We start from the raw sequence: 26,487 nt of genomic DNA, 5'->3' as shown, positions 1-26,487 counted from the left end.
TATGCTAAATTGGTATTAGCATTGCGATTACAGTAAAGCAACTCTACTAACAAACAACCAACTGTTGTGCGTTCACAACCCAAGTAACATTGACCTGCTGATCTGTTTCAACACAAGAAAAAGCTGTGTACATTTCTGACATCATTTAGCTTTTCAGATCATCAGAGACGTGAAGCTACCGCAAAGTGCCTTGTGCAGCTAACACAGAGTGCATTCTCGTAGCGATTGCTACAACTGCACCATGTTTGTTAGGAAAGTAGCTTTTAGAAATGTATTAACGTTCTAAAATGTGTGACTTTAACTCAATATTTAAAACACATAGTGATTGGCGCACAGTATGCAAAAAACATATTGAGTTTCACTGTAAGTAAAAAATGAAAGGATCTAGAAGTTAAATAATATTAGCATCTTCCCCTAGGCCTTATCACACTAGCATGTACAATTTAGCCCATAACATTGAACATGCTAGCAAGCACTAACAGCCAGATTCTGAATATCAAAACCGTGTTAGCAGTTAGTGCTACCACTATGCTAAATTGGTATTAGCATTGCAATTACAGTTAAACGAACAATGTTGTCCTTTTAGACGTCTAATAATATCCAACTATTCAATGCATCACATTGAAAGAATAGGCCTTCACCAAAGCATGTTGACAAAGCTAGTAACTACAGCGAAATACCTTTACAATCCAAGTCAATTAACTTAAATATGTATTGTGATAATGTCCCACACAGCTAGTTGGTTACAACAACAATCTACAGTGATGTCACAGGGATTTCAGGCAGCAGGTAGTTGAAGGTTAAGTACCTAAATTCACTTGTTAATCCATTTGCTATGGCTACAACTGCCTCGTGGAACAACAAAGATTTATTTTCTGTTTGTTTAAAGGGAACCTATCATGCAAAATGCACTTTTGTACGTCTTTTATACATGAAAATGTGTCCCCGGTGTTCCAGGGAACTCACCAAGTGTCAGAAAACACAACCCTCTCTATTTTCCTCCATACCCAAATCTCTAAAAAAGGGGCTGCAACGGATCTGATAAAAACTGATCCAGATTTGAACACTGTCCTGACGTCAGGACAGTGGCGCTACGGCTATTGGGCCAACTCCACCAATCAGGAGGAGACAGCCACGGCCATTGCCGTTCGAAAGCGCTGGAGACGCTGTAGTACATATGCCAGGCCTGTAGATGGTGCTGTTCTCACAGAATCAGCCCTTGCAAAAACAGAGCTAGAAATTGTCAAATTGAGCAAAATGAGGCATGGCTAAAATGCATGATCTGTTTGGTATTTTGAAAAAAAAAAAGTATAAATGTGCCTTATATAGGTATGGTCCTACACTATATTATTCAAATATAGCATGATAGGTCCACTTTAATATAGGAATGCATCTTTGTCTATCACACTTTGCTTCTGTAGATCTCCCATCTGACTTTATTGTGAGCTTGTGTTTTCAAAAAGTAAATTGAGCATGTTTTATGAGACTGAACAGTCTCATGGGGTATTGGACTCTCTTAAAACCCAGGTAGGTGCAGAATAGGTTTCTCAAAAATAAAGCAATCAGGAAGGCAGTACTATGCATGACTAAAAATGATAGTAAACTATATGTACACGTTGATTAATACCTACTAAACTTGTACTTGGGACAGGACTGCAAAGTACAGATGGGATATTCCTGATCATAATCAAACTTATATAAATGTGCACCAACATTAGTTATCAGTGTTCTCTATTCTCAAGTCTTATAACATATTTTGCTTGTGTCTTTGGAAGGCCTTCAGTGTTTGTTTTATTATTTATCAACTAATTACATTGTCATTTTGTAAATTAAGAAAATAAAATCCAAAGAATTAAACAATTATAATTGCAATGTAAATAGTTTGCACCCCATTTTTTTACTTTTAAATTAATCTTTATGGTGTGGCGTTACCAATTCTTAAAATAATACAAGGATTGGATGTTCATCAAAGGATTTTCAGGGCAATCGATTTGCAGCCAATCAGAGACGAGACTTCTGCTGCACGTACCCATCATGCGCTGAGGCAGACAGAGCGCATGCGCAAAGGCACTGATACTACAGAGACCACTCAGTTAGCACGCAGGAGGTGAAGAGCACTGCACGTGGCGCGCCCAGAGGAGAGGAATCAGCACTTTCAGAGGTAACAGTAAAAACTATTTCAGGGTTGCCAACTCTCACGCATCTGGCGTGTGACACATGCTTTCACTCTCAATCTCACGCTCTCACGCTGCCCAAACTATTCTCACGCCAAAAACAAGAATACCGAAGACTAGAAACGGTTTTGAAAACTTTTGTCACGTAGTGATCGTCTTCTCAATAGAACATCTTTGACGGAGAATACTTTTGCGGTAGTACATCTCTATACATCGATACAACATTACGTGTTGATAGAAATCAACACGTAATGAAATAAGACCCCACGGTTTGATGATTGATAGGTGTGTGGGCTGTCTTTCATTTTGACACACAGAACAATGGGGGCTATCCACCCTTATCCACAATGTAAAGTAATTCACACAGCCTCTTCCCTCTTCTCTCTGTGAGGAGCAGCAGGTTCAGCTTTCAGAACAAAGTAACAAAAAACTAAAATGACATTCATTTTTTTAAATATGTCGTGTAGTAATAGATTTATTTATTTTTCTTCTCAAGAGAGTAACAGAATGTGTATTTTATGTTAGTATTTCAAAAAATCTCCTGAGGGGGAATCCCCCCAGACCCCCCTGCAGGGGTTGGGTTTTCAGCATGTCAACTCTTTCACTTGTGGGGAAATTGCAGGAATGGCTCCAGGTCGCCCTTTTTATTTACTACAAGACAAATGTGCCTTTTTATTTCATACAGTTCAATTTGGATTGAGACAGGGAAATAATCTAAACCTCACGCGTGGCGTTTCACTGTCGGGGGGAGCGTGTATGTAATTACATTGCAAATACTGACTTGAGCCCCACCACTGTATGGGCCCTACCATAGATTACCCAACAAAAATACTCTGGAGCCGCAACTGCCGACCCGTATTGCGCATGCGCAGATCTAAGATCCAGTAGAAATGATAAAAAAGTAACAGTCTGCTGCTTATTGTTCTACTAGGCCAAAATAGAGTCAAAGAGTATATGAGAGTGAGAGTGTGTTAATTAATATATTTGGCAGTTTGGAGTAAGTCTGTAGATTTGTCTGTGTGTGTGTTTCATGTATAGGCCTCTCATGATAATTAATTTTGTTGGATACATTTTCCCGGAGATTATTGCGATAAACGATAATATTGTCGGCACCGTTGTATGACCATTTTAGACCACTGACATAATGATAATATATAATGATAATTCAAGTACATCCTTTCAAACTGCTAGTCACATCCTCATGTAAATGGAAATGTATCGAGGTCAGAAAAGTTATCGAGTTCATTTTTATTTATCGTACGATAAGTCAATTAATTGCTTACAGGCACACAATAAAACAGTGGAAACAAACATGTTTGACTTTCATTAGTGAATGAAACTGTGTGCCCTTTATAGTCTGTGTCCATTATTGTGTATTTGTATATATTGTATATATATCCTATATATATGCTAAGGTCCCGCTGCTGACACGATAGCAGTCATTTCGTGCGCATATGTGTAATTAAACCGAATTAAACCCATGATATCAAAATCTCACTCCAGCCAGGTACCCAAAGTTGGCAACCCTGCCATTTATCAACGGATTCAAAACACTCGAGACTTAAAACATTGCAAACGTCAAAGTCCTAGCTATGGTATACATTTTGTTTAACGACCGAAAACAAAGTAATGTACCATAGCTAGGTAGCAGCTAGCTAGCTATGTAGCAGCTAGCTACCATGCTTTGAAATTGAGCTGTTCTATGCCGTCATTAAGTGCAGGGTGTTATTTTTTTATTTTTACACGTCAAAGTCCTAGCTATGGTATACATTTTGTATACGTTTTGTATACATTTTGTATACATTTTGTTTAACGACCGAAAACAAAGTAATGTACCATAGCTAGGTAGCAGCTAGCTAGCTATGTAGCAGCTAGCTACCATGCTTTGAAATTGAGCTGTTCTATGCCGTCATTAAGTGCAGGGTGTTATTTTTTTATTTTTACACGACCGGACCGTGTCCATTGGAGCTACAGCGACATCGTGTTTTATGGCGAGGGATGCGTTTCCATGGCAACAGCCTATGGTGAGATCTCAGATTTGGCGTAAAGCTGTTGAGGCATGAACCGCTCATATACAAGCGAAGTTTGGGGGATGATCGGACCGTGTCCATTGGAGTTACAACGACATCGTGTTTTATGACAAGGGATGCGTTTCCATGGAAACGTCATATGAAGACACCCCATAATTGACGTAGAGCTGTTGAGGGCAGGACCATTAACCATTATCTGAAGTCTGCTGCTGTTTTATGGCGAGGGATGCGTTGCCATAGTAACACCACATTACGTAACATCAGATTTGATGTAGAGCTGTGTTAACCATTATCTGAAGTCTGCTGCTCTGAGCATGTCAGTTGGAGTTATGACATCATCGTGTTCCATGACACAGGTGTTTATATTTGAGCTAACGACGTGTCCAGAGATCAAAGGTTTCCATGATAATCAGTGAGAGGAGAGCATTTTCATTGTTCTGAATGAGAGATAAACCTCTTGCATGTGAACGTTTTGTTGAAGAACCGTAACAGATATCGGTGAAATTTCAACGTGTGAAGCATCTGAAGGAAGTTGAGCATCTGAAGTGTGCTTTTTGTGTACTTTCGGGTTAATAATGTGGCCTTTTTGGCAGATTAACTAAAGGTGTGCGGCTAATGCTGTGAGTAAAGATCAGCTTGAATTTACAATTGGCTTTAATGGAGACATGTTGAAAGTTGTTGTCACTTCATGCCCTCAAGAGGCATTTTGTTTAATTATTTTGCCTATTTATTTTTTCATTTTTCAAGCTAAGAGATGTTTTCCTACGTTTGTCATGAAAAATTATGTCTCAGGAGTGTAGGGTTTGGGAATTATGGCAGGTTTAAAAAAAGATATGAAGGCGAATTTCAAGCTGTCCTCCACTCTAGCTTTGAGATCACACACCTTAACGAGCTGCTCAATACACACTAATGTTAAAATCTGAAGAAGGCCTCTTTAACAAGGTCTGAACAATGTTTAATATTTCTAAAAGTATGAATCAGATTTAAAAGTTGTTGAACATGAATAATGTCAGAAAGATGTTTAACATTTTAAAGTTGGAATGAGGTTTCTGAGTGAAAGTATGAAGGAGCAGTTAGCAGTTGAAGTCGCATGAAGATTTTTCAAGTCTGAAGAGTTTCTCCATTGACTTCAATGTTAAAAATGTGATGAATTATGGGATGTATCTCTGGAATTATGAAAGTTATGAATGAGAAAAGTAATAGCCATCGATTCCCGACCGAGCTGAACGTTTTGATGTTTGAACGGAGTTTCTGCGATGTGGAATGTGGGAGAAGAAGAGGCGCAAAATAACCCGGCGGAATAATAAAGAATTGTGTGCGTCGAATAACCGATAGTTGGAATGCTGTATCAGCATTCCAACTAAATAAAGGACTGGCTAATCTAAAGCCAGTTGAGTAGCACTTGAAATGTTTTGGCTCTATGAAACCTGATGTACTTATATGATTCTGTTTTCTTCAAGTTTGTATCTTCTTGGTCGAATGCACTTATTGTAAGTCGCTTTGGATAAAAGCGTCAGCTAAATGCAATGTAATGTAATGTAATGTGTGTATGTTCTTCTCCAAGGGCCACAGCATAGTTACAGAACAAGATGTTTTCTTCTCTGGAAGGAGACTACAGGTTGTCTCAGAGTATAAGTACTTAGGAGTACACATTGACACAAACCTCAGTTTCAAAACCCACATCAAAAAGGTCTGCAATAAAGTGAAGTTCAATCTGTCAAATTTCAGATACATTAGAAACTTCCTATCGACTGCAGCAGCAAAGCTATACCTTCACTCAATGGTTCTCGCCACATCAACTACATCAACGTCTGATAAGCTGGTCAAATGCACACTCTCCAGCTCTAAAACCACTGGAATCATATATATAAAAAAGCACTTAAAACACTAGACAAAAAGCCATTCCGGTATCATCATTGCCACATTGTTAAAAAGCATAATCTGTTCAGCTGGGAAAATCTCAAAGTATACAAAAACGTCTGCTTAGTTTACAAGATCACTCGTGGGTTGGCTCCTCCTCCTCTGGCTGGCTTCATCAGCCTAAAGCCCACCTCAACCAGGGCTACTAGAAGTGCGGCTAGGGGAGACTGCACCATCCCATTTAGGAAAAGTGCATTCAGCCAGGCTGTCTTTTCATTCCACGCATCCCATCAATGGAATTCGATACCACCATCTATAAGAGAGTCCTCATCCTACTACTCATTCAAGCACAGTGTTAAAAAGTGGCTCATTAATAACCAACAGTGTCAGCACTGATGTGTGTGTGTGTGTGTGTGTGTGTGTGTGTGTGTGTGTGTGTGTGTGTGTGTGTGTGTGTGTGTGTGTGTGTGTGCGCGCGTACATGAAGCAATACGTCATGAACGCAATAAATCATACCCTCGTGGGGGCGCGCTCATGTGATTGGCTTATAATGGAGGAGACATCTGATTGGCTATAGATAGAAAGAATTACAAGTACGAATCGGGTGACCGTCAGGCGAGTCTCAAAAAACCCACACACGAATGCACAGCGATCCATGCACAGAAAGCGGTTTGTGTTTGCAGGTGCAGCGGTTTTAAACGGAAAACAAATATGTGAGGATCAAAAATACATATGTAAAACTTTTTTCTGTATTTTGATTTTATTTACATGTATATGAAACAGAACACATTTGTGTGTGCATTGAAAAATACAAGTGTGGATCCGGAAATACAAGTGTGAATCCTTTTGCGGATCATGAAATACAAGTGTGAATCCTTCTGTATGAAATAAAGGATTTCACACAGAAGTGATGAAGTGTGTGTATTATGAGACTGTTCTGAGCCCATAGATAACTGATGATCTCTAATGTCAGTGTCTGTGTTTTGACGCATCCCGGGGACAGGAGACACTGTCCACTTGGTTTTTCATACAGGGGAAAAAAATGTTTAGCAACAAAAAACAAATATTGTGAAAAAATGTAATGTTGTCTTTATTACAGTGTATACAAAGTTACATTACTCAGAGGGAGAGAGAGGGGAGACTAATAATAATAATAACAGAGTGAGGGATCTCCATTCCCCCCCCCCCCGCCGCTCAGTGATTGGTGTGTCTTCCACACACAGAGGGGGAAGCTCAGTTCTGCATTGCAGTGGCTGTCTGCTGCTTCCTGAGTGTGTGCGTGCGTGCGTGTGTGTACGTGCCAGAGTGCCCAAATCTAATTTGTGGCTACATATCTTACTCTAAACGTGTGCAGAGCATCCATGTGTTTGTTGGTTGAGTGTGTGTGTGTGTGTGTGTGTGTGTGTGTGTGTGTGTGTGTGTGTGTGTGTGTGTGTGTGTGTGTGTGTGTGTGTGTGTGTGTGTGTGTGTGTGTGTGTGTGTGTGTGTGTGTGTGTGTGTGTGTGTGTGGATATGCACCTTACCGTTTACCTGTTTACATTTGGCATTGCCTAGATTTAGTTTTTTCAGCCTATTGATCTTATTGAATCTATTTTGTTTGTATCTGCACTCTATACTCACTTTTACTACTATCCCTGCAACTCTTCCCACTTTGTAATTCAAGTTGCTTCACAAGTTTCCCATCCGGATCAATAAAGCTCTATCTTACCTTATCGTATTTTCTTCCTATATCTTGGAGCTTGATAATGATATTATAAAGATGGTAGTTTCCTATCAACAATCAACCAACACAAACTCGTCCCACCTCAAGCAAGGCGAGTGAGATGGCTGCTTAATTTAGCTCTCGATAGCGATTGGAAATCAACCCCCTTAACTCGCCAAGTAATATACAAATCGATGTAATTGTATTGGAATGAGAGGGGGAAAGAGAACTAGAAGTCAAAAGAAAGGTGACAAACTAGAAAGACAGAATTCATCGGAGATGGAAGACTCCATAATTATGATGATGAATGCATTTTTTTACCACTAAAATACAGCAACACATCTTTGATTCATGTCGTTTATAACTGGAATATTACAGTTATTATTAACTTTGTCTGTACAAAGTAGCCTGTCCAGGAAATATGCCCAAATCAACAAAAACTGCGAGCCGGCAGGCAAGACGCTCCGCTTCTGAAATGCTTCTGAAATGCTTCTGAAACGCGCCTGGTAGGGTATGACGCCGGAGGAGGCCGGACCAAAACCGCAACGCGGCGCAGGCGGACCCGGTGGAATCTAGGGGTAACACTTAATGTGGAGAAAGAGATGTCCTGTATGGGTTGATTGTGCGTTGATCCGTTGGTAATGCCTCTGGGTTCCGGTGGGCATGTAAACAAATGCATAATGCTGCACTATACTTTGTGGCCTCACCCGGTTGCATAGCGACACTTATTGTTTAGGTGTCTTTTAATAAGCAGGTAGTCATATCATTAGCTAGAACTAGCTGGATCTGATCGATATGGACATAAACGCGAGTGAAGTCTAATCTGACGGGATAGAGAGATCAGCTCTGCTGCTGACGAGTCGACACGCAGCTCTGCATGATCACATGCAGCGGTGAGCGGAACAAAACACACACTTCAGGTTAGAATATCACACGTAGCTATTTTAATTACCTCTCAAACTACCTAAACTAGTTGGTAGTTTAGTTTTACTGTCGGGTCACTCATTACTGGATCCGCGAGCTGCATGATACTGACGGGCTGTCAGGAGAAGGAGAGAGCGCTCCGTTTATTATTCCCGTGTTATTGTAAATTACTGTACACTTTTGAATAATGTAGTTAATCTACTATAATTAGTTTGTTTAATATCGAATCATATCAATTTGTTTTAAAGCTCAATAAATAACAAAGAAGACCTTTGACCGGCACTTTTCTACTTTTGTCCGGAAGATTTCAACTTTAACGGACATGTTGACCGGCGAAAAAATATTCTAACGGGAACTCTGTCACGACTTCATTTGGATTATATAAGTGCTATCGGATGCCGTTGGACTACTAGGATGCGTGAGATTGCGTGTTTCACCTCTAGTGAGGGGCCCAGGAGGAGGCTCTCCCCTCTTCCTGCCAACTGGGACTTAGGGTGGCGAGGAATCACCGTACCTTGGAAGTCTACGTTTTTCTTTTTACGTTCTACGTTCACTACATGTAGGCCAGATGTTCAGGTCTGTGTAGTTTTCAGTTGTCTGGAGTTTTGTGAATGCAAAGGATTGGGTAATTTAAATGCCGTACAATAATATAAAATTGGTGTCACTTAATGTAAATGGGATGAATAATCCAGTTAAAAGGAGCAAGGTCCTGGCTAAATTGAAAAAAGAAAAGGCCCAAGTACTATTTTTACAAGAAACTCATCTGCCTCAACAGGAGCATGACAAATTAAAACGCTTTGGTTTTAAAAATACATTCTATAGTTCTTACAAACCTAGCCAGAAGAGGGGAGTGGCTATCCTTATTTCAAATGCAGTTCAATTTGAACTCCATAAAGAAGTTAGGGACAAAGAGGGATGATATGTATTAGTGAAAGGAAAACTTGAAAATGCAGTGGTGACATTGGTCAATGTATATGCCCCCCCAGAGAGTAACACATTTATTTTTAAAAATCTGTTTGACGCCATTGTATTAGAGACTGAGGGTATTTTGATATGTGGAGGGGATTTTAATGTGGTCCTGAATCATACCATAGACACTACAAGCCACAAAAATAGCAAGAAGCACCTGACCAAGTTTGTTAATGCGTCAGTGCAGGAAAGGGGACTAATTGATATTTGGAGGGAACTTCACCCCCTAGAACGGGATTATACACACTATTCAGTACCCCATTCTGTGTACTCCAGAATTGACTACTTTTTAATAAATACGGGTGAAAGTCACAGGATCACAGAGAGTAAAATCGGGGTGGCAGATGTTTCGGATCATAATATGATTAGCTTGTCAATAAATCTGAATAGTAGACAAAAGAACACAGTGTGGAGGCTCAATGTGGGTGTTTTGAATAATAAGGCGACCGTGGAACAGTTAAGGGAAGAGATAAAAATATATATAGAGGAGAATGATAATGGGGATGTGGACCCTGGGATACTGTGGGATGCTTTGAAGGCTGTTTTCCGTGGAAAGCTGATCGCCCTAACAGCATCACAAAAAAAGGCCCGGCTAGTCACATACAAATACAAAATAGAAAAATTGAGAGAAATGGAGACAAAACATAAGAGTAAAGGGGATCAATCGGCATTACAACAAATTAAGGAAACGAGGGGGGAGATAAATGAGATCCTCAGAAGAGAAATAGAAAAAAAGGCAAGGTTTTTAAAGCAGTCTTATTATGAATCAGGCTCAAAAGCAGCTAGACTCCTGGCTAGACGCCTGCGCAAACAGCAAGCCTCGAATACAATTCATAGAACAAGGGATCCCCAAACTAATCAACTACTGTATGAGCCAGATGAGATAGAAAGAATATTTGAAGAGTACTATAAGACACTCTACTCTAATCCACCATTAGCTGATGAAAGCACAATAAGAAACGTTCTTAACTCGCTTGATCTGCCATCTATAGGTGAGATACAGAATGACACCATTACGTCGCAATTTACAGTTGAAGAGCTGGAAGCTGCAATCAGTAGGCTAAAGACCAGTAAATCACCGGGCAGCGATGGGTTCCCACCAGAGTTCTATAAAACGTTCACGAAGGAGCTAACACCTCTGCTTCTGTCTTGTTTTAATTGGACTCTTAAAGAAGGCAGGGCTCCCCCATCTTGGAGGGAAGCAATTATTTCCATTTTGCCTAAGGAAGGCAAAGACAAAGACCACTGCAAATATGATAGGCCAATTTCTCTTTTAAATGTGGACTACAAGCTGTTTACCTCAATCATCTGTAAAAGATTTGAGACTTTTATGCCAAATCTTATTCATGAAGATCAAACTGGATTCATTAGAGGGCGCCAAACACAAGACAATATCAGAAGGACTCTCCATATCGTAGACAATGCGCATAAAAAGGGCACGAGTATGGTTCTGGTTAGTCTGGACGCAGAAAAAGCGTTTGACAGTGTCAGTTGGTCTTTTTTATATGAAGTACTAAGGAGGTTTGGTTTAAATGAAAATGCAATTCGGTGTATTAAGACTATTTATCATGAACCTACGACGAGGATCAAAGTAAATGGGAGTTTGTCCAATAGGATTCAGCTGGAGAGAGGCTCTAGACAGGGTTGCTGTCTCTCTCCTACTCTCTTTGCTTTATTTGTTGAACCACTGGCGCAAGCAATAAGGCAGAGTAAAGATCTGCAGGGTGTCAATATAGGGGGGGAAGATCATATCATTGGGCTTTTTGCGGATGATGTTATAGTTTTCCTTGAACAACCAGATGTATGTTTCCCAAACCTGATGAACCTACTTGACACATATGGTTACTATTCAGGGTATAAAGTGAACGTAACAAAAACTCAAATTCTCTCATTCAATTATTCCCCATCCCAACAAATTAAACATGCATATAACCTAAACTGGAATTCCAAAACAATGACTTATCTTGGTGTAACTATAACCAAAACATTTTCCAACCTGTTTGAAGCCAATTAAAACAAAATTGATGACAATATCCGAAAGGATGTAGAAAGGTGGTCCACCCTTCCTTTAGACTTCAGTGCCAGAATACAAACAGTTAAAATGAATATCCTACCTAGGCTTCTGCATTTTTTTCAGTCTCTTCCAATTGATGTTCCCCAAAACAAATTCATAACCTTGGACAGGATGATTTCTAGATTTGTTTGGAATAGTAAAAAACCAAGAATACGATTTACGACACTTCAGTTGCCTAAAAGTAAGGGGGGAATGGCTTTACCAAATCTTAGGGAATACTTCTATGCAGCCCAACCTTTGGCCTACTGGTGTAGACCAGATTATGAGTCTGGATGGAAAGCCATGGAACGGGAGGTACAGGGTCACCACATTCAGGCCTTGGTAGGAGATAGGAATTTGGTGAGCACTCTGAGAGGTGAAATGAATACGATAGTTGCGTTTACACTAGAGGTCTGGAATGTTGTAGTAGCAAAATACAAATTAAAGAGAGGGATACACACGCTGAGGTGGTTTGCATACGATTCCAATTTTAAACCAGGGGGGTACGACCCAACATTCAAAGAATGGGTGCAAAAGGGCATAACAGCAATGTGTACGGTTTCAGAAAGGGGTGAATTGATGGGTTTTCAGGATTACAGACAGGGATTATTTTAGATACATGCAGTTAAAACACTATTTTGTAAAAGAGATAAGGCTGAATGCAGATGAATCGTTAGATACTGTAACTGGGGTGATTGTGGATGCGTATCAGCAGAAGGGGTCCCGGATCATTTCTGCTTTCTACCAGGCTTTGGGGGGAAACAGGGGGGAATCGACTATCTACATAAAAGCAAAATGGGAAGTAGAGTTACAAATTAAAATTTCAGAGGAAGAATGGTTTCAAATGTTCGAGGCGCAATTTACATCCACAAACTCATTAGTATGGAGGGAATTCTGCTGGAAGAACCTGACTCGCTTTTTCATAACACCCAAAATAAAGAGCAGGCAACTTGGTGTACAGCAACAGTGTTGGAGGTTGTGTGGGAACATGGAGGCTGACCACTCACACATTTTCTGGAACTGTACAAAGATAAGGTCATATTGGGAGAAGGTTAATGCAGTTGTCAAAATTATTATGGGTTATGGAATCCCAAATACCTGCCCGGTGATGTATCTTGGGAACATTAAGGATGTGGTGATGGGAGGCGATCTATATTTGATTAAGGTTTTACTTGCAGCGAGTAAGAAAGCTATAACCAGAAATTGGCTTAATGTGAACGCTCCGACTCAGGAGCAGTGGCTGGAAATTGTTCAAGATATTTTTGTCATGGAAAAGTTGACTTATGTTTTGAGAATCCAAGAGAATGCATTCAATAGGAAATGGGAAAAGTGGAATATTTACATGGTTGACACCAATGAGTAAGTGAATGACTAACTCAATCCTGTACAGTATGTGTGAATATTGAAGGTCTTCAGACAACTAGTATTTATTGTGCTTTATTTTACAACTGATTTGTGTGTATTATGTTTTGTTGTTCTGTTATTATTGTTGTGAAAACTCAATAAAAGCATAAGTGTAAAAAAAAAAGTGATCATAGCTAACGTGTTGGTGAGTTTTCACAACAGAAGGTTGTGGGTTCAACTTTGATCACACCGCTTCTTCTCCCAGCCTGCCCACGCTGATGGGATCAGAGCTGAGGGAGGGGCCTGACCCCCTGGGGTTCTGCTGCATGTCTCTGCTCTCCTGCCTGCTCTGAGGCTCAGATCGTGGCCTTTAAACAATGACATAACCCCCGCATACCTCTGCCAGACAGCATCAGTGACCTTCCACCTCCCCGTAACTGTAAAGCCATCTGACACCTTCACTGAAGAGGACAGTAAGCAGAGAGGACAAGGTAGCCACAGAGGGAGGGCAAAAGGCTCACATGCTTTTTCCTCTTCGTACAGTATTAGTACAAAGAGAAAGACTGTTGAAGCAACGAAAAAAACAATCAACTAAGTTGGTGGAAAAAACAGCAAACTGCTACAACTATGCCTTACAGTTACACTATAGGGATTCCGTTGGAAAGCTTCCTGTTCAACAGACACGACAAACTGGCACTGACCAGGCAACGGCACAGATTATATACGCAGGGGGGGGGGGGTGATTAGGGACAGCTGAAACTCATTGAGGCCAGGCAGGTGATCAACAGGGAGGGAAACACATCAGGAGAGAGAGTGAGCCATTAGCCAGGGCCAGGATGTGACAACCATCCTCTAAGATGGCCACCATCTCCAGCCGAGGGGAACAGTATTCTACCTCCGATTTTTAACCACTGGACTAATTTAGGTTATTATGGTATTGAGTTATATGTTTTATACTAAGGGGAAGTGAAATGTACAATCTAGAAACTTCTTCAAACCTTTTTTGTGTGATTTTATATATGGATGAATATAGGCGTTGTCAATGTTAGCACATAATGCTAGCCATTAATTTGGAAACCTTAACACGTAAAAAAATGCAACGCACATTTTAACATTACCAAGTTTGACCCAACTTCCTCCCATAATACCATCGAGGATGTTTACCATGAGTTGCATGCAGTGCACAGTGTAATACACTGAATGGAGAGCTCTGGACATCAGTAAGAACCTCCACTACCTGCTGCAGAACCACACCTGATGAATAATGTTCTGCACCTGTTCTTTAGCTGTGCTGAAAACAGAGGAGAGCCGAACAATGCTCCAATTTCCTGAAGTTTCACAGAGATAGCAGACTGAGTCACCACTGTAGGAACAGATAGTGCTCGCAATATAAATACAGTACTACACACAAATATGCCCTGTGTGTAAATTGACCCTAATGGCAAGTGTCTACCGCAATTTGATCACAATATTTTTGTAAAAGCAAGGACTTGTAATTGTCTGCAAAGCTGAACCTTCAGCAGAGCAAACCGAGCATAACGTAAGATAGGGAAGTCATTTTTAAAATAATCTAATGACTGTTAACTCAAAACTACACGTTCCACCTGTAAAGATAAATAATTGAATATAGACATGGTGCGCATAGAGCCGAGAATAATTCAAATGTGGTAATGTCCTATAATACCAACATAATCAACACAATTTCAACATAAGGGTACTTGGCTATTCTACCATTGTGTGCTGGGACAGTCTGTCTGTTCATGATGATCCAGTTCCATCAGGGGAAGCGCTCAATACAGATGCTGTTGTGAGGGCTGTCAGTTATAATATCTATACTAAATATTAAAAGCGTGAAGGGTGGGAGTAAGCCTTGTGGAACACTATAGAGTGGCGAAGTCCCTCCCACTTACTTCCGGGGTATGGGACCTTATTTCGGAAAAATTATGCATTGAAGTCAATGGGGAGAGAAAACTTATCTTTCGATCCCGTTTGAATTGTGCCATGAATTACACATATGATGTTTGTCAAACTTAAAAAATCATTTCCATGTCAAAAAAGTCACAGTTTGTCGTAAAACTGTTGAAATATAAGACTATGAAAAATACGTAACTAGAAAGACTACAAATCCCAGAGTCGCGTAAGTGATGTCACAATTGTTTACCTCCACCATTCAGATACCTAAGATCAGCGCAATATAGATATAATCTATCTATATGGCGCTGGCTAAGATAAGATAACTTTAACAAGATGCCTGTGTGCTTAGTACCAGGTTGTTATTATACCAGCAATGGGTCTTGCTCGTTCTTTTGCTTCCCGTCTGATGAAACGACCAGGAGTGGCTTGATCAAGTTAGCTACCTAGCTAGTAGCTAGCACGTTAGTTAGCATTACAGCCTTGTCATTTTTATTAGCCTTAACATGAAGTAACATTAAGTAACCCAAAATGTTAAACAGTAAGAGTAGTAGTCATATTTCGTGAACCCTTTGAATAGTACTGTCACCGGTGTGATCATTCTATAATACACCATTTAATTCCGGGGGAGAAATGCTAACGCTAACGTTAGCATCGGCGATCTTTTCTACTTCATGCTATCTGCACAAATGGTTGACATTAAACATTAAAACGACCAGGCAGTTCAGAGAGAATCAAAGGAAGGCAGGCAGGCAGCTTTGCATGACATTCTTCAGGACGTGTTTCATTGTGGTGATAGTCAATCGTTTGTTGACAAGACAGTAGTGACGGCCATCTTGGTGACGTGTGTGGTTGACCAGAGATGTAGTTCATTTAGCGTTTCACACAAACAAATGTGTTACTTCACAGTTTTACGGCACTTTTTTTTTTTTTTGACTTGCAAAATTATCTTTTAAATTGACAAACATCATATGTGTAATTCGTGGCACAATTCAAACGGGATCGAAAGATAATCTTTCTCTCTCCATTGACTTCAATGCATAACTTTTCCGAAATAAGGTCCCATGGGGCTCAACCGGAAGGGGAGGGACTTCGCCACTCTATTAATCTACCTTGCTGCATTGCTTTAAAAAATACATTAAATTATAATTTGACCACTGTAAGATGTCTGGTTTTCATAGCGTTATTTTTTAAACATTTTAAGTATAGTATATGTTGTTCTTAAGTTTACCAGTTTTATTGAATTTCAGCATTGTTGATATATTGATCTTGAGTTTTATGTAAAATGGTGATTTTTAACATTATTTAGGTAGAGTCGTTCAATAAGCCCAATGGGTTTTTTGCCTCTTCCTGCACTCTTTGTCTTTTATCTGTTATGTTTGTGTAGTATTCAATTGTGCAAAAACATTAAAACCACTAAAAGAAATACATTAAAACACGGAATTAAACGGAAGAGGAAGGAGTGAATGTGTAAAGAAGAAATGTTTTGTCTGAGTGTTTGTTTCTTTTCAGAAGCCTGAGTCTGAGATCAAGGAGAACTGCAGTCATGTGTCTTGAAAATACATCTCAATATTGATGATAAAGCTTAAATGTAAAAATATATAGCTGGCTTCTTTTAACTAGCCATATGAAGATAATTATTTGCTAATACTCAAAATGTTCACTAGTTTTCATTCTAGAAAGCATTATCTACAGTTACTCATGAAAATAGACAACCTTAAACATATCTTTGACGACATTGAAGACACAAAAATGAATGCAATGAGGGACAAATATACTAACGTCTTTGTCCAGAGGCCTGTACTACGAAGCCGGATTTTCCTAACCTGGATATGTTTGAGTTAGCCGGTTGGCCCAATCCAAAACATACGCGCTCTCGCTAAGTTGTACTACGACGCTGGTTATCAAGTGGATCGCTCAAGCCAGCCGTGTCCTATCTAGTTAGGTGCGCGTTCACATGAAAGGGGTGGTATTTGGAGCATTCGACCAATCTCAAACACGGACAAGCGTACTGACAGCGCAGCGTCATACTTCCTGAATGAAAAGTGAACTTTAATATTAGTCAAATATGAAGAAGTTAAACTTTAAACATCCATGACTTAAACACTTTATCCAGGATAAAAGCCACATAGTTGCACCTGCAAGGTGAATACAGCTGGTAAAAGAAAAAACGTTTGAATGCGTACATTAACAGTTTTATGATATCACTGCCCCCCGTCCAAGACACGAGTGGATCTGACTTTAATTACATTTGACTCGAGTGTTTCGTCAACTTAATGTGTTGCTTAAAATAATACTTCTGCATACAGTATGTGACACTGTGAGTGTTGCACGGCCAGATACGGCTCAAGAAGCTGACTCAGATAAGGAAATATATGATACATTATGATGTGATGTGATATGAATGGTAATGGGACACATCGACGTCTGCACTCACAGTGCCGCGGACTGTACTTAATGTTACTCTGATCCGGTTACTTATGTTGTGGCAGATATTTAAGTAAGCTTTCTTAACGCTAATGTTATAATAGTCAGATTGCTCTGAAGATGGGAGGGGATATTCTATTAATGTTCACGTTCACACAGTCAGTTGATTTTTGCCGGCCGTCTTTCCTGCAACGGCAGTTTTTCTGTATTTCCTCTATCCTGTAATATGACTTGATAGCTTTAAACTCCGCACACGGAGCTCTGATTGGTCAGCAGGCGGTGCTTTCACTGAGTTGATCTCTTAGCCTGCAACCTAACCTCCTCCCGAGGAGGTTAGCCGCTCAGCATAAGTTACCATGGAGATCTAGCCCGCTAAAAAGAGAACCAGCGTCGTAGGACCGGAAAGCCCGAGCTTTCCCTGAAGTCAGCTGGCTAAGCGAAAATCCGGCTTCGTAGTACAGGCCTCAGCTGACTCAGCAGTTTGTTACCTCTAGTCATCAAACTACCTTCCCAACGGCACCCAATTCATTGCTGTCAGAATCAAGTTAACAACAAAAGCTGAGGCTCATTATTCCATCCTGCAGGCAGCTGCAGTAATTAGTTAACACAAAAAGAGAAGAGTGTCAACAAAATACCAAGGCCTTGTTTTGAGGGACAGTTCATCTTCAAAAAGAAGATTTCACGCCAGCAGGGAGACACAACACAAATCAGCAAGGCCAGAGACCGCCTCTTCTTTTAAAGAAATATTCTTATCATTAACAGAAGAGTGAACATGAATAAAACTCTGTGTTCATCCAACCATTTTAATTAGCTCAGAAGAAGAGTGTGCAGTATAACAGAAACGCCATAGTGGTGAGATGTTGGAAAGGGTGAGTGAACAGTTCTTATCACTGTGCTGCTGCTGTAACAGCATGTAGAGGAACAGCACATTTGATTTAAACTAACTAACACCACCTCACACCCCTCATACCTTTAACCTTTCATAGATTTGGAGCTATACTGTTATGTTGATGCATGGGGTTCTATTTCGTATATGGCTTCGCCCTCTAAGGCTATCGCTATTGGGTAATCCCCCTGCGCACCCGCGCAGCACTGAAACACTTGTAGTCCACGCCCGCCCGCAAGGTGGGCCCCACCCTCGGGCTCCCTTCCGGTATAAATAGGAAGGAGGCCCGACAATCTGCTCCCTCTTTTTCTTCAGCACCCCGTTACTGAAGCACAAGAGACACTTAGCGATATAACAGAGAACATGAGCAACAATTGTGTGAGAGATTGTCCATCATGTGGATCCGGTTATATCATGAGCTACGACCAGCACACGGTATGCGAATCCTGCCTGGGGTCAGAGCACGCGTACGCGGCTCTCAGCCAGCAGGTCGCATGCACACACTGTGCCCGTCTCCCCTCGGACAACAGGAAGCGTAGAGCGGACGCTCTCGCTGCTGTGGCCGAGGAGGACGATTGGCCCGTCCAGGTTTTCGAGCCCGTGGACGGCAGCCTCATGTCCCTGGAGCCGAGTGCCGGGCAGGAGTTGGACGACTCCTACCCCGCCTCCCTCCACGGTTCACCGTATGGTTCTCCCCTCCCTCCTCTCCCCCGGACGGGCACGCGGTCCCCTTCTCCGTCACCACGGCGCTGCCGGCGATAGGTGGCATCTTGGGGGAACTGCTGGGGATCATATGCAAGGCGGCCGCCTGCAGAGGTCACACTGTGCGCGTCCGTCGCTGTCTCCCAGGCAAGGATCGCCACGTGGGTGACGCAGATCCAGCGCCACCTCTGGCTGCAGTAGGCGTCTGTTACAGAGACGGCCAGGAAGGTGCTACTGGACGCTCCAATCAGCCCAGACGGGCTGTTCGGACCCCAGTTCCACGCCATGGTGGAGTCCATGAAGGCGGCTGCAGAACAGGCAGACGACATCCGCCAGCACGTCAGCTGCACAGCGGCACCAACGCCCGCAGCAGCCGCAGCAGCCGCAGCAGCCGCAGCGTCCAACCCGGCCACAGCGGCAGGCGGAGAGACATTCACAGCAACCGTCAGCGCCCGTCGGCGGCGGCAGGGGCTCCGCCCCTCGGTTCCTGGACCGAGTGCAGGAGGAATGACAGCACGTGAGGCAGGGGGCACGTAATGGGGTCCAGGCTTTTTTCTACACACCAATGCTGGAAAGCTGTCCACTTGGCTGTGTAGGACGCTCTGGTAGACGCGGCCCTGGCTCCCTGAATGGTCCGTACAACATCTTGAGAGAGGCCCAGCCCCTCTAAGTGTTCCCGTTCAGGGGCCATGCCCATAAGTGCTGGCCTATCACAGGGTGACTGTTGATCGCTCCCTCCACCTGCGAGAGAGCGTCCCCGCGCCACGGAATTTCCCACGGTCTGCCTGACAGCGTACGCTGTAGGCATGGAAACCAGGAAGCGCCCCTGCGCTCCGGGGTAATTAGGATCACTGACAGTCGCTCCTCCTGCACTCGGTCCAGGAACCGAGGGATCAGCGGGACTGGTGGGAAAGCGTACAACAGGCCCCTGGGCCATGGTCGATGTGCGAACGCGTCCACCCCCAGGGGCGGGTGGTCCTGCGCTTTCAGGGAGAACCAGAGGGCGCATTGCACGTTCCCGCGTGCGGCGAACAGATCCACCTCTGCTCTCCCGAACCGGCTCCATACCTGGGAGACCAGCTCGGGATGGAGGCTCCAGTCCCCCTGGCGAGGACCTCCTCTGGACATGAGGTCTGCCCCTTTGTTCAGTTCGCCGGGAACATACATTGCTCTGATGGAGAGCAAGTGTGCGCGCGCCCAGATCAACAGCGGCCTGGCTGTGTTCAGAAGCTGCGCTGAGCGTACTCCGCCCTGGCGATTGATGTAGGCTGCCGCGGCTTTGTTGTCTGTGCGAATCAACACATGCTGATTCCGCAGCAACGGGGCAAAATACTGGATTACTCTCCGTACGGAGAGCAATTCCAGCACGTTTATGTGCTGGAATTGCCCGCAGCTCTACCATTGTCTTGGCGGGGCGCTGCGCCCTGCCAACGGAGCCCCGCGCCCCGCCTGATATTCAAGGTGTTTTTTTTGTTTTTTTAATTTTTTTTAATTAAAAAAAAATATATATATAGCACCAAATTGCAAGTAAGTAATCTATTTACGGTCACTTTTCACATTGAACATGTGCTCTTTTATTAAATAAACTAAACGCCTATGTTATTTATCCAATGTATGTGCATGTTTCAGTGTCCACTGCTTTGCGTATTCACATAGAGCAGAGCCCCGCCCTTCAGAAACAGAGCGGAGGGAGACTCCGCTCTGTTTCTGAAGGGCGGGGCTCTGCTCCGCTCCCCCCCCACACACACACACATGCACACACACACGAATGCACACACTCACAATCAGAGACAAGAGGAAAGGAGGAGAACAACAAAGTGTAAAAAAGTCAAACAAATCTGCATTATTGGCCCGAGCTCTGCTGTCTGCCCGTTTGTGTGTCCCCCCAGTTTCAAATGTGTTTATTATTATTTTTTAACCTCAAGCCGTTATCGTCACGGAGGAGAAGGACACACACAGCCTGCCCAGGTGGACGCGCGCGAACGCGACAACGAACGTAGCGTGCGCATTCTAAAAATAGCTCACAGATGGTGAGCAGGTACCGCGGTTTTGAACTACAGTATTGAATTTGACAGAAAACAACAATGAAACGCCAGCAGAAGAATAGTCTAATGAGTTGGGTGAAAAAAAAGACAGGAGATGTGAGTTAGTTTATTCAGTAAATTAGCTCAGGATAATTGGATGTTCTGTCTACACCTGTTGATGTGAGGCTAATGCAGGATTTGCTAGCTTGATGTTAGCGGCAGTGACTCAACAAATTGCCTCTTAAAATGTATCGTCAGCAATGTATGACAAGCAGACTGCTTGTTTAATGTTAGACTCACACCAATAGCTCAATATGATCATAACACGATTGCTTTCATATCAGAGATCAGATGAGGTGGAGCTGCCTCCAGCAATAGAGGATGAGGTAGAGAAGCAGCAGCAGCACAGGGTTGCAGCAGGTATGTTATATCCTGTAGTCAGGTGATTTAAATGTATCAATGAAAGGAAGAAGTGTAGGCTACATGATAAGAAGGGAATACAGTTTGAATAAAAGTAATACTACTACTACTATAGTACTTTATTACTTTTTAATGTACAAATACTTTGTTACTGTACGATAACAATAACAATTAAAGCTGCAAGCAGCGTTGAGCGGGTCTTCGACGCTCCGCAGGCTGTTGTCCGCACGTCGAGGTATCATGCAGGAGTTTTCCGGACTCGGCCGTTGGCAAACGTGGGAAGTTTCAGGCCGATCGGACAACGTAAATGGGAGTTACAGCAGTATCATACAGTAAACATTGTGTTTGATGGCGAGTGATCTATCGCCATGGCAACGGCATATGATGACATCCCAGAATTGGCGTAGAGCTGTTGAGGGGCGGACTAGTAGTCGTCATCTGAAGTCTGGTGCAGTTTGGACCATTTTCCAATGACTTAAGACAACATTGTGTTTTATGGCGAAGGATGCGTTGCCATGGAAACGGCATATGATGACATCCCATAATTGGCATAGTGCTGTTGAGGGGCGGACTAGTAGCCGTCATCTGAAGTCTGGTGCAGTTTGGACCATTTTCAATTGACTTAAGACAACATTGTGTTTTACGGCTAGGGATGCATTGCCATGGAAACGGCATACGGTGAGATCTCAGATTTCACCTAGAGCTGTTGAGGGCCGGACTACTAGCCATCATCTGAAGTGTGGTGCAGTTTGGAACATTTTCCATTGACTTAAGACAACATCGTGTTTTACGGCGAGGGATCCGTTGCCATGGAAATGGCATACGGTGAGATCTCAGATTTCACGTAGAGCTGTTGAGGGCCGGACCATTAACTGTCATCTGAAGTCTGGTGCAGTTTGGAAGCTTTTCCATTGACTTAAGAGAACTTCGTGTTTAACGGCGAGTGATTCGTTGCCATGGAAACGGCATATGATGACATCCCAGAATTGGCGTAGAGCTGTTGAGTGCTGGACCATTAACTGTCATCTGATGTCTGGTGCAGTGTGGACCATTTCCCATTGACTTAAGACAACATTGTGTTTTATGGCGAGGAATGCGTTGCCATGGCAACGGCATATGATGAGATCTCAGATTTCACTTAGAGCTGTTGAGGGCCGGACCATTAACTGTCATCTGAAGTCTGGTGCCGTTTTGAACCTTTTCCATTGAATTAAGACAACATTGTGTTTTACGGCGAGGGATGCGTTGCCATGGTAACGCCATATTAAGTAACATAAACTTTGACGTAGAGCTGTTCAGGGCCGCAGTGTTAACCATCATGTGAAGTTTGGTGGCGTTGTGAGCATGTCAGTTTCAGTTATGACATCATCGTATTCCATGGCGTTTGATGGGCCTAGCATCGAGCGAACGCGAACTTTGGCGCCAAATAACGGCTGTGCCGTGCGAAAGAAAAAAACTTCCGTGATAACTTTTAATTGCCCATGTCTCGAGATGCTACCCGACGAATTTCGAGTCGTACGGATAAAGTCCCTGGGAGAAGATAGATTTCGTGCGGAGGACGAAAAAACGCGATTTATCGCGTTTTTTCCGACTCCAAATTCAAAATGGCCGGCTTCCTGTACGTTATTTTACACCCCTCCAAGAGGCTTTTTGGTTTGTCTCCGCACCCTAGATATGCGTAGCGAGTTTCGTTCGTTTACGTGAAAGTTAAAGTGGGGGGAGTTTAGGTTAAAAACGGAAGTGGGCGTGGCCTACGCAATTTTTGACGCAAAGTTCCGGAACCAATTACACATCTGAAGTTGCACCACTTCTGACGCGCGTGCAAAATTTGGTGAGTTTCACATATGTTGCGGGGGTCAAAGGTTTATCGGTCGCTGCGCGACCGATTTCAATAGGGTCTTCGCCGACCTAGGTCTCAGACCCTAATAATCCACAGCTCCTCTGTGCTCCAGAGGATAAAAAAAAAAAAAAATTCAAATATTTTTTTCCGGGCACCCCCCCGCCAAGGCAGTAAACCTAGGGGAAACACTGCAAGTAGTATCCAAACGCCACATATACCAAGTTAAACACAGTGTTTATTTGTTTAAATATTACATCAAATAATTATCTTTATAAAGATATAGTTCAATCTTTCAATTAGTTTGAATTCAGAGGTATTTCAAGAGTAGACCGTCTCTTCCCACCAAAAACAGCATCTGACTACTGGAATATTTCAATAGAACATAACATATTTCTGAAACCATGAGGGCAATGTTGGTGGTTGGCCTCATATCAGAAATTAGATATTTTTTAAGTAATGTACAAACGGCATATTGAAAGTATTACTTTCTGTATTTTTTTTCTTCAAATAAAACAGAAATGACTTGTTTTTAAGCATATGGTCTTATTAGTTTTAATATGCTGCAGTGATAGGAGTATATGACAATCTTCGTAGGGTTGGCTGAGTTTATCACAGCTGTTCTGGCATATGGTTTGGTACTTGTATGCAAAAGTTCCCCACTTTATCTTATGTCACGCAAATGCAGCCATAACCAAAGAGGTCTGGGGGTAAAGTAAAAATGCATCTCTTGAAATACTTCCCTCAGATCCTCACAGTTTGTACTCACCCTGAAAGCACACCTAATACCAGGTTGAGCATGAAGAAGGATCCGATGATGATGAGGGGGATGAAGTACAGCCAGTTCCACGTGTTCCCCGAGGCATCGTTGGCCTAAACAAACAGAGAAGACGAATGGAGAGTAATATTGTTGTGCTGTTGTAGTTAAAGAACAATTCTAGTGTATATATACACTTTTCGGTACCACTTTACAATAAGACTACCCTTATAAAGGATTCATAAAGGGTTTATAATTAGTTTATTAATTAGGTTGTAAACACTTTATTAATCATTAAGAACCATTTATAAACCAGTTATAACATAGTTTTCATACATCAACCCAGGCTCACTATTTGGCAAGATGACTAAGCCTTATATTGGCTACCTAGCTTACTTCGTCTTCTTCATCAGCCAGCATCCTTGGTATCTGTTGTTCACTGAGTTGATTCCCCCCCCTTCCATCTTGATGTTTCTTGGCATCTCTTTATGACCATTTATTTATGAGTTACTAACATTTATAACTGCCAAAAGGGAGCCTTGTAAAGTGTAATTGTTGTTGTTGCTATAATACAGGGGTATTCAATTGCATTTCAAAGAGGTCCAGTGAGAGAAAATGTAATTAAATGCTCTGTTTTCACTGTCTACCTTTCTCTTTTTTGAGCACGCCATTTGAAATTACTCACTGTTGTTTCTCTCTTCTTGTCTCGTCTCTGTGTGTGTGTTTGAATCTATCGTGCTGACTCACTGACTGCACCGATTTGATTGGCTGAGTAGCATCACCTCCTTAAAACATGAAACAATAACTTTTTTAAACCTTTTTATCTTTATGTTTTAAACATTTTTTAAACATTTTTAACATTTTCAACATCGTGGATAAATCCTTATATGCTCCCGGCAACACACTGAACGTCAACTTTGCCTCCTTATTAGTGCGAATGCTGTGCCACAGCATTCCACTATAGTACTTCAATTCTTTATTCTTCCCCTTAATATTATTATTATTTCACCAATATTTTGGCTCTCCATAACTTCAGCTTACTTTCAGCTACAGAAACCATTCAAATATCAAACTATTCAGCCTGTTCAGGAATCGATGGGAAACGTTCAACTTTTTAAAAATATTTTATACTTTTTGAAATATTCAGCTTTTTAACCTGTTCCACTCTGAGCCTGTTTTTCAGGTCTCAGGCTCGAAAATGACATTCCCAGAACAAATGACCATATCTTCCCTTCTAAAAGGGTTAAATTAATAATATTTTCTCAAAGTAATGATAAACCTGTGAGTTGGATGTAGAAGTGTCAGAATCAATATAAATGTTTTTTATTTTAAAGAAAATTCAGATTTTACATAGTAAAAAACTGTAAATTATAGTGTCCGTCCAAAAATTATTTTTTACAGATAGTGAAAACTACCCTTGGATGATGGGTTAGTAGACTAAAAGCTTTAGGAATCCAAAGTACAACATATAATAAGTACCCTGTATCAAGATTGATGCAAAACAAGTGAAATTTGACCTTTTTAGAGAGATTTAGCCAAAAACTGGGCCATCTGGGGTCATTTGGGTGGATTTGACCTATCTCTGGCCCCCCTTGCTCGATCTGGTTGGTTGACATACCCTTGTGACCGTTAGAGCCAATAGAATCGAAGGAGGATACCTACATAGACACACATTGTAAAGAAAAAATGTTGCCGCTTCGCGTGTGGAAAGCGAAACTAAACTGGAGGAATGTCTCCTTCTGGAGTTTGGAAACTAAAACGCAGTTGTATTGCTTATGGATTATCAGAAATAATTTCAAAGAAGGCACAGACACATAGGATGAACCTATGGATTAACTGCAGCATCGTTTTTTTTATCGTTTTAATGCCATTGAAGACCACTTTTGACCAAGGTAAGCCATATTTATATGTTTAGCTTCTTGGCTCCACATGTGATGATGTACGCTTTCGTTGATAGCGTCGCGAATGTTTATCACTGAGTGTTGAGGTGGGCACCGTTAGATTCAGTGTCTCCAGGACACCAAAAAATAGTGTTTGGTTGTGCATCTAGGATAAGTAATAAGGGAGTTCTGAGTGAGTTTATGTGCCTTAGTCGGTCCCGTTTTTTCGATCGAGGCTAATTCAGAGGCTGAGTGCTAGCATTGTGGGTTTTTTTTGAAAAAAAAAATTAAAAAGATCAGTTAGCTGAGTTTCTTCCCGTTACATGGATATAACACATTCATAGTTTTATTCAATATTAAGATTCCTTAGACGTTGTTTCCTGCAAATGACGCGTTTATCCGCCCGGTACCGGGGGGAAGGCGTGAAACAGGTTAAACTCTTTTTTTAAACATTGAAGTCAATGGGAGATGCCTTCAAATCCTCTTTTCCTACACTTTGCGCCAAATGCTTCTCCTTCCACATAATTTCAACTAGACACTTCATTCCAACTTTCAAATGATCACAACACCTTCAGCAATAAAACTTG

General features: G+C 41.9%; 1 protein-coding gene across 1 annotated transcript in view; it reads right to left on the bottom strand.

Moving 5' to 3' along the window:
* The window catches only part of cacna1ba (calcium channel, voltage-dependent, N type, alpha 1B subunit, a), a 253,260-nt gene that overhangs the window by 115,741 nt on the left and 111,032 nt on the right, over nt 1-26,487 (bottom strand). Inside the window, exon 7 of the mRNA XM_034133047.1 lies at nt 24,033-24,136. Within this exon, the coding sequence (XP_033988938.1) occupies nt 24,033-24,136 (104 nt within the window). The remainder of the gene's footprint in view (nt 1-24,032; nt 24,137-26,487) is intronic.

The sequence above is a fragment of the Trematomus bernacchii genome, unplaced genomic scaffold (assembly GCF_902827165.1).
Source record: "Trematomus bernacchii unplaced genomic scaffold, fTreBer1.1, whole genome shotgun sequence".
Taxonomy (NCBI): Eukaryota; Metazoa; Chordata; class Actinopteri; order Perciformes; family Nototheniidae; genus Trematomus; species Trematomus bernacchii.
The sequence above is the reverse complement of the archived record's forward strand: the minus strand, read 5'-3'. Positions and strand labels throughout refer to the sequence as shown.